We start from the raw sequence: 9,967 nt of genomic DNA, 5'->3' as shown, positions 1-9,967 counted from the left end.
TTGACATTTTGGGTCCATGGCTAGGAAACTCCCCAGACCTTAATCCCATTGAGAACTTGTGGTCAATCCTCAAGAGGCGGGTGGACAAACAAAAACCCACAAATTCTGACAAACTCCAAGCATTGATTATGCAAGAATGGGCTGCCATCAGTCAGGATGTGGCCCAGAAGTTAATTGACAGCATGCCAGGGCAGATTGCAGAGGTCTTGAAAAAGGAGGGTCAACACTGCAAATATTGACTCTTTGCATAAACTTAATGTAATTGTCAATAAAAACCTTTGACACTTATGGAATGCTTGTAATTATACTTCAGTGTACCATAGTAACATCTGACAAAAATATCTAAAAACTCTGAAGCAGCAAACTTTGTGAAGACCAATACTTGTGTCATTCTCAAAACGTTTGACCACGACTGTACACATACAGTGGGGAAAAAAAGTATTTAGTCAGCCACCAATTGTGCAAGTTCTCCCACTTAAAAAGATGAGAGAGGCCTGTAATTTTCATCATAGGTACACGTCAACTATGACAGACAAATTGAGGAAAAAAAATCAAGAAAATCACATTGTAGGATTTTTAATGAATTTATTTGCAAATTATGGTGGAAAATAAGTATTTGGTCACCTACAAACAAGCAAGATTTCTGGCTCTCACAGACCTGTAACTTCTTCTTTAAGAGGCTCCTCTGTCCTCCACTCGTTACCTGTATTAATGGCACCTGTTTGAACTTGTTATCAGTATAAAAGACACCTGTCCACAACCTCAAACAGTCACACTCCAAACTCCACTATGGCCAAGACCAAAGAGCTGTCAAAGGACACCTGAAACAAAATTGTAGACCTGCACCAGGCTGGGAAGACTGAATCTGCAATAGGTAAGCAGCTTGGTTTGAAGAAATCAACTGTGGGAGCAATTATTAAGAAATGGAAGACATACAAGACCACTGATAATCTCCCTCGATCTGGGGCTCCACGCAAGATCTCACCCCGTGGGGTCAAAATGATCACAAGAACGGTGAGCAAAATTCCCAGAACCACACGGGGGGACCTAGTGAATGACCTGCAGAGAGCTGGGACCAAAGTAACAAAGCCTACCATCAGTAACACACTACGCCGCCAGGGACTCAAATCCTGCAGTGACAGACGTGTCCCCCTGCTTATGCCAGTACATGTACAGGCCCGTCTGAAGTTTGCTAGAGTGCATTTGGATGATCCAGAAGAGGATTGGGAGAATGTCATATGGTCAGATGAAACCAAAATAGAACTTTTTGGTAAAAACTCAACTCGTCGTGTTTGGAGGACAAGGAATGCTGAGTTGCATCCAAAGAACACCATACCTACTGTGAAGCATGGGGGTGGAAACATCATGCTTTGGGGCTGTTTTTCTGCAAAGGGACCAGGACGACTGATCTGTGTAAAGGAAAGAATGAATGGGGCCATGTATTGTGAGATTTTGAGTGAAAACCTCCTTCCATCAGCAAGGGCATTGAAGATGAAACGTGGCTGGGTCTTTCAGCATGACAATGATCCCAAACACGACGCCCGGGCAACGAAGGAGTGGCTTCGTAAGAAGCATTTCAAGGTCCTGGAGTGGCCTAGCCAGTCTCCAGATCTCAACCCCATAGAAAATCTTTGGAGGGAGTTGAAAGTCCGTGTTGCCCAGCGACAGCCCCAAAACATCACTGCTCTAGAGGAGATCTGCATGGAGGAATGGGCCAAAATACCAGCAACAGTGTGTGAAAACCTTGTGAAGACTTACAGAAAACGTTTGACCTGTGTCATTGCCAACAAAGGGTATATAACAAAGTATTGAGAAACTTTTGTTATTGACCAAATACTTATTTTCCACCATAATTTGCAAATAAATTCATTGAAAATCCTACAATGTGATTTTCTGGATTTTTTTTCTCATTTTGTCTGTCATAGTTGACGTGTACCTATGATGAAAATTACAGGCCTCTCTCATCTTTTTAAGTGGGAGAACTTGCACAATTGGTGGCTGACTAAATACTTTTTTTCCCCACTGTACTGTCAACTACATATCTTGTTCATTCTATATGAACGTCTTAGAGTGGCCTGTTGTCTGATTCGTTTCCTCATGTAATTTATCCCTAGTCATCCATTTATCAGGGATTTCATTTACAAATTATAATCCGGTGGGTGCTTATATTTGTCCTATTTCATGCATGTACAAGTGTGTAATAATTTGCATAAGAGAATTGGAAATGTGTTTTTTGCATTTCCCAACCCCCTGAGACACCCTCAGAGAGTGGGATCACGGCCAAGGTCAGGGATTTGAAGCCAGACTTGACAAGACGGTGAGTAAACAGACTATATGAGCACGTAATAAATATAGAGCTTGAGTACCCACCTATTTGGTATAATTTATGTAATAGAGCCCTCCAACTTAACTCTGGACCACAAAGCCAGTTCCACTTTTTGTTGTCTTCGTTCCCCTCTAATCAGAGACTGATTTAGACCTGGGACACCAGGTGGATGCAATTATTATTTAATTATCAGGTAGAACAGAAAACCATCAGGCTCCGGACTTCATAGGGTAAGAGTTGAATAGCCCTGGTATTAGATGTTCTGTTTTCTATCGTCTAATGATTCAAAGACGTGTACTCTCCTCTGTCCTCAACTTGAAGAACACCATGTCAGTACTGTAGATGGACAGCAGAGATCATCTTCCTCATGAAATATGCTATGGTGCAGCTGGGAGCATAGTTGGAGTAAAAAGACTTGCAGTAACACATACTGAGTCTGCCATCTGTCAGTATGAACATAATGGCACACTATCTTATAGTGATCCAGTACAATTGATGACTCAGTTTTCTTGCTCATAGTACATACTAGTTAATCTATAACATAGAACATAACATAGTAATACCCAAACTTGCATGGTTGTTCAGTCAGTAGACTACAATCCTTTGTGGTTTTATTTTTTGGAACGTAATACATGTCAATCTATTTTCAAGTGCCAACCTTATGTCAAACTTAACATGTTAATTACATTTAAATGTGAATAAGAGAATGTTCCAATAAACTATTTTGTCCCCTCAATCAAGTGGTTTGATTTTATTTGCACACTTGAAATAAGCACACAAATATTGTCAGATGCTGAGTACATTTCTTGGTTTTGATTTCTCAATATTGGTTTCTAGAACACTGTTTCAACTGGCAAGGTATGTGGGTTGCAGGTGTGTCTGTGACTTATAGACTTGTCCACACCTGTTTCTGGTGTTCCATAACAGTATGTCTACGGCCTTACCTTAAGCCCAACAGCCAAAAGAGTGGAGAATTAACCACTGGCAAATAGTTTCTTAGAACATATAGTTTCTTAGAACTTATATAAGGATTATTTGCCTGAAGCAGTATACGATTTAAAGGGATAGACCACTCAAAAGATAAGTGGAAAATCATGTTAGGTTGTGTTTTGAGTGGACTATACGTTTAAAAATGTTGACCTGAGATGATATGAAACTTATATTACATGAAGGCTTGCTCTACCTCCTCCAGCAAGGTTTTACACAGATAGTTAGAGTTCACATTAAACTACACACACACACACACGAAAATAGATACAGGGCTTGTGTTAGGGGGAGCTCTGTTTACCATCCAAAGTGCTGACAGTTTGTTTTGATTCTCTGGTTCCTGCCCACAGAAAGCACTGGAGAGGCAGACACTGCATTGTTCATCACAGTCTTTGTCAATTTTTGCTGGTGTTATTTTTCTAAATTGATGGGCTGAGGCTTGACAATCAGCATCACAACTCATGATATAATTTCTCAAGTTATGCAAATGTATTTTAGATTAAATGTGTATACACACTTGCACTTTGATGAAATCTCTCTCTCATCATCTCAAAATGCAGTTCAGGATATTCCTTTATGTGGATCAGTTCACCTGGTGGCAGTGGGGGATGGGGGGGACTGCTCCTGTTTGAACCCATCCCACCTCCAGGGTTCATAGAGGGAGGAGTAACTGGGAGGTCCCGGCCCCACCCCCCACAAGCCCCATCTCCACCCGTTGGTATTGTGTGTGTGTGTGTGTGTGTGTGTGTGTGTGTGTGTCTAGGGGGTGGGGAATAGAGAAGGTGGCAGGTAGCAGGTTGTGTATGGGAAGGAGGGGGGGGTTATGTAAACCCATGCTCTACAGTATATATAGGAGTGAGAGGCAGCGAAGAAAAACAGATCTCCTGTTCTGTCCTCTTCCTCGTACAACCCCTGACTTTAAAATTATTGATTTGGAACCTGCTCTGCTGTAGCCATGACGACCATGCTGCTGAGAGCGCTAGGAGCACTGCTCTGCTCCTTGGTTGTCACCGCTGAGGTTATGCCCCAAGGAGACTTCAATCTACAGGGGGTAAGAATGAAGAAAGGGATTAACTGGAGGAGAAAAAATACAAACAAGGGAATTGTGATGAAAACAAGATACAAATGGAAAGGATTAAGAGAAATGTAGGAATTCTAGTGACACATTTTCAGATGCTCATATTGAGACAGTAGTTATTGAGATTTTCATTTATAAATGATTCAGGGATATTTCGGTATCAGCTCTCACAGATTTAGGATTGAAAAATTCAGTGAATGAGGAGGTGATGTAATCTAATCAGGGCAGTTTTTTTTCAGGTGGCAGGAAAGTGGTACCTGATTGGATTTGCCACTAATGCCCAGTGGTTTGTCAGCCACAGGGCCGGCATGAAGATGGGCACCGCCATTCTGACACCAACTGCTGATGGAGACCTGGACATGGCATATGCTAGCCTGAAGTGAGTGAGTGAGTGAGAGAGAGAGTGAGAGAGTGAGAGAGAGAGAGAGAGAGAGAGAGAGAGAGAGAGAGAGAGAGAGAGAGAGAGAGAGAGAGAGAGAGAGAGAGAGAGAGAGAGAGAGAGAGAGAGAGAGAGAGAGAGAGAGAGAGAGAGAGAGACTTTCTGCTGATACTGTATTAACTATATTGTCTCTGTAGCTCTGATGGCTCCTGCTGGAGAATGAACCACCTGGCTGAGAAGACAAACCTTCCTGGGAAATTCATCTTCAAGAGCCAGCGTAAGTCTAGAACCTATACACACACACACACAGAGCCGGGTCTAACCTTTTGGGGGCCCTAAGTGAGAATTGGTTACAGAGCCCCCCACCTCGCAGAAAAACATTTTAGTGGCCCCCCTCTTGATGGTGGAGAGAAACATTTCCTGCAATTCTACACATTTCGCCATGGGGCGTAAATAAATTGTTGCAATTTTATAACAAACGTCATGCAATTCTACTCATTTTGCCATGGGGTGGAGAGAAATGTTTGCCGTTTTAAAGCTAATTTCTTGAAATTCTACACATTTTTTAATGGCTTATGGAGGACTGCTTTTCTGAGGAGTGCCAATATGGCCATCCAATTGTTAGCTGACTGTCAGTGACTGACATAACATAACAAGAGAAAAACTGCTGATGCACAATCAAATTGCACCTGGTGTATTATTCTATTCTTACTCTCAATAGTAAGTTGAGACCAATGATGTGTGTAAACCCTGGATTGCTGATGCTATTTATTGGCCAATGAGAGGCTTTGAAGCCACTGGTCGGCCATATTGGCACTCCTCAGAAAAGCAGTCCTCCATAGGAATAAATGGAATTCAACAGTATTTCATTTAACTGTTTCAAGGTAAAATTACATGTATTTAAGTATTTTTGTTGTTGTAGTGGGGAAAGTAACATTAGTACTTTCTAAATATTATATAGACATGTTTTTTATATATATTTTCTAAAAATATATGTTTAGCTCACATAATATAGTTTAAAAGTATGTACTAAGGTGTCTTTATAATAAGTGTTGCAAAAACAAATGTAAACAATTATAAAAGCATTTCTATCCAGGCTCTGTCGCAGCCGGCCGCGACCGGGAGATTCATGGGCGGCGCACAATTGGCCCAGCGTCGTCCAGGGTAGGGGAGGGAATGGCCGGCAGGGATGTAGCTCAGTTGATAGAGCATGGCGTTTGCAACGCCAGGGTTGTGGGTTCGATTCCCACGGGGGGCCAGTATAAAAATAAAATGTATTCACTAACTGTAAGTCGCTCTGGATAAGAGCGTCTGCTAAATGACTAAAATGTAAATGTAAATGTATAGCTTCCAAAATATTTTTTACAACGGTGGGGGAGTGCCAAGATGGAGTCGCGGTGGCTTCAAGACATCGCCCCCTGTCAGTCATCTAGTGTACATATAAATCATTTGTTGAGACCCCGACAGTTCCTAAAAAACAAACGTATGTTGCTTATGCCTGGAACCGGCCCTGTTCATACACACACACACACACACAAAGTGCACCAATATGTGTGTCAATTCATCTTATTTTTCTCTCTAGGCTGGAATAATGAAAATGACATGCGTGTCGTTGATGTTAAGTATGATGAGTACGCCCTCATTCACACCATCAAGACCAAGGGAGGTGTTTCAACTGTGCTCAACAAACTGTATGGTAAGTTCCTTTCCACTTCTCTGTCAATTCCTATAACTCAGTCTCATTTTGTCACTATTTTTTCCTCCATAATTTGTTAGTAATCTTATATTATAAATTGTATTGTATCCTTCATAGTATATTTAGTCTGCCATGTTCTGTATGTGCGGTGTCTACAGCCCGTGGGACAGACCTGAGCCCTGACCTGCTTCAGAAGTTTAAGCAGTTCTCCCTGGACACTGGCATTCTGCCTGAGAACATTGCTATCCTCCCCAAAAACGGTTTGTTCCATTTCTGTTTGTGACATGTGTTTTTACACTGCTGCTACTAGCTGTTTCTTATCTATGCATAGTCACTTTACCCCTACCTACATGTACAAATTACCTTGACTAACCTGTACCCCCACACATTGACTCGGTACCGGTACCCCCTGTATATAGCCTCGTTATTGTTATTTTATTGTGTTCCTTTTATTTGATTCAGTAAATATTTTCTTAACTCTATTTCTTGAACTGCATTGTTGGTTAAGGGCTTGTAAGTAAGCATTTCACGGTAAGGTCTACACCTGTTGTATTCGGCGCACGTGACAAATAACATTTGTTTTGATTTGATTTGATTTTTTAAAAGGGTTTTATTAAATCCATATCGTGGAAGTTCAGCGTTACAGCGTGATTTAAATTTAAAGGCAATGTTCCTGCGTTAGCGGAGGCTGCAGCATATGTCTGCTCAATCAGAATGACCTTAACATTTCTAGCCTGCAATCTGTAAGGCTTCAGCGATACCGGTTGAATAGGGCCCTATATGAACAATATTTATGGTTAGAAGTGTGGAGTGTCTCAGACCTATAAATATGAACCTTCTTTCGTTCTTTCCGCAGATGAGTGTCCCGCTGCGTAATTTCATCAATGTTCTTCACTTCCAAAGCATCCTCCCTTGATCCTTCTGCATGGCTTTGCTACTTGATGGGCAGGCATACCCATGGCAACTGTGGCAACCAGGAACCACTTTTAGCTGCGGTGACCCATCAGGTTCCGCCTTAACCTGCAGCTACGCTACATTGCCCACTGAAGCCCAGTTTTTCACTTCCCCGATTTGTTCCAATAAAATACTGTCTGGTGCTTTATCAGTTTGTCAGTTATTCTACTCTTGTATATGACAGGTATTTAATACCTCTGATCCTAAGTAATATAAGCTGCTTTAGAAGTCTGAATTGATCACATGTAGGCCCTAATGTAAACGCAGCTCTAAAAGCAACCTTGGAGTACCATCATTCTATGGAAAATGTTATCCTACTCCTTGCAGTTATTAGTATTTGGATTTAAATATACTTCATTATCTAAAGTAAATGTAATTGCTAAAATATACTTAAGTATCAATAATAAAAGTAAAAGTATAAATAATTTCAAATTCCTTATATTAAGCAAACCAGATGGCACTATTTTCTTGTGTTTGTAAATTTACAGATAGCCAGGGGCACACTCCAAAAACATTTACAAACGAAGCATGTGTGTTTAGATAGTCCGCCAGATCAGAGGCAATATGGATGAGCAGGGATGTTCATTTGATAAGTGTGTGAATTGGACCATTTTCCTGTCCTGCCAAGCATTCAAAATGTAACAAGTACTTTTGTCTGTCAGGGAAAATGTATGGAGTAAAAAGTACATTATTTTCTTTAGGAATGTAGTGAAGTAAAAGTAAAAGTTGTCAAACATATAAATAGTAAAGTACAGATAACCGTAAAAACTACTTAAGTAGTACTTTAAAGTATTTTTACTTAAGTACTTTACACCACTGACTGGCCTACACACAATACCCCATAATGTCAAAGTGGAAATATGTTTTTAGAAATGTCTTGAGTCAATAAGTATTCAACCCCTTTGTTATGGCAAGCCTAAATAAGTTCAGGAGTAAAAATGTGCTTAAGTGGTCACATAATAAGTTCCATGGACTCACTCTGTGTGCAGTAATAGTGTTGAACATGATTTTTGAATGACTACCTCATCTCTGTACCCCACACATACAATTATCTGTAAGGTCCCTCAGTCGAGCAGTGAATTTCAAACACAGATTCAACCACAAAGACCAGGTAAGTTTTCCAATGCCTTGCAAAGAAGGGCACCTATTGGTAGATTGCAAAAAAATAAACAAAGCAGACATTGAATATTCCTTTGAGCATGGTGAAGTGATTAATAACACTTTGGATGGTGTATCAAAATACCCAGTCACAACAAAGACACAGGCGTCCTTCCAAACTCAGTTGCCGGAGAGGAAGGAAACCGCTCAGGGATTTCACCATGAGGCCAATGGTGACTTTAAAACAGTATGTACAAATTACCTCGACTAACCTGTACCCCCGCACATTGACTCAGTACCAGTACCCCCTGTATATAGCCTCGTTATTGTTATTTTATTGTGTTACTTTTTCTATTCTTTTTTACTTTAGTTTATTTAATAAATATTTTCTTAACTCTATTTCTTGAACTGCATTGTTGGTTAAGGGCTTGTAAGTAAGCATTTCTTGGTTATATTCGGCGCATGTGACAAATAAAATTTGATTTGTAAAATAGTTTAATGGCTGTGATAGGAGAAAACTAAGGATGGATCAACAACATTGTAGCTACTCCACAATACTAACCTAAATGACAGAGTGAAAAGAAGATAGCCTCTACAGAATAAAAATATTCCAAAACATGCATCCTGTTTGCAATAAGGCACTAAAGTAAAAAAAAAAAATGTGGCAAAGAAATGAACTTCATGTCCTGAATACAAAATGTTATGTTTGGGGCAAATCCAACACATCACAGAGTACCACTCTTCATATTTTCCAAGCATGGTGGTGGCTGCATCATGTTATGGGCATGCTTGTTATTGGCAAGGACTAGGGAGTTGTTTAGGATACAAATAAATGGAATAGAGCTAAGCACAGACAAAATCCTAGAGGAAAACCTGGTTCAGTCTGCTTTCCAACAGACACTGGGAGACAAATTCACATTTTAGCAGGTCAATAACCTAAAACACAAGGTCAAATGCTTACCAAGATGACAATGAATGTTCCTGAGTGGCCTAGTTACAGTTTTGACTTAAAATCAGCTTGAAAATATATGGCAAGAATTGAAAATGGCTGTCTCGCAATGATCAACAACCAACTTGACAGAGATTAAAGAATTTTAAAAAGAATAATGTGCGAACATTGTACAATCCAGGTGTGCAAAGCTCTTAGAAACGTACCAAGAAAGACTCACAGCTGTAATCGCTGCCAAAGGTGATTGTAACATGTTTTGACTCAGGGGTGTGAATACTTATCTAAATGAGATATTTCTGTATTTCATTTCCAAAAATATCTAAAAACATGTTTTCACTTTGTCATTATGGGGTATTGTGTGCAGATAGGTGAGAAAAAACATTTAATCCATTTTGAATTCAGGCTGTAACACAACAAAATGTGGAATAAGTCAAGGGGTATGAATACTTTCTGAAGGCACTGTACATGTTGGTCAATTATTAAAAAGACAAACATGCAGG

At 40.2% G+C, this 9,967-nt stretch overlaps 1 protein-coding gene across 1 annotated transcript; it reads left to right on the top strand.

Annotated features, from left to right (window-relative positions):
• The first annotated feature begins 4,172 nt into the window (after nt 1-4,172).
• On the top strand, nt 4,173-7,568 carry LOC121541932 (lipocalin-like). Its single transcript, XM_041851327.1, has 6 exons — nt 4,173-4,364; nt 4,631-4,770; nt 4,968-5,047; nt 6,353-6,466; nt 6,625-6,726; nt 7,323-7,568. Exons 1-6 carry the CDS (start codon nt 4,269-4,271, stop codon nt 7,340-7,342), a joined length of 552 nt encoding a protein of 183 aa, XP_041707261.1. The 5' UTR covers nt 4,173-4,268; the 3' UTR covers nt 7,343-7,568.
• The last annotated feature ends 2,399 nt before the right edge of the window (nt 7,569-9,967 follow it).

Source organism: Coregonus clupeaformis, chromosome 27, assembly GCF_020615455.1.
Source record: "Coregonus clupeaformis isolate EN_2021a chromosome 27, ASM2061545v1, whole genome shotgun sequence".
NCBI lineage: Eukaryota > Metazoa > Chordata > Actinopteri > Salmoniformes > Salmonidae > Coregonus > Coregonus clupeaformis.
This window is presented reverse-complemented; position numbering and strand designations above follow the sequence as displayed.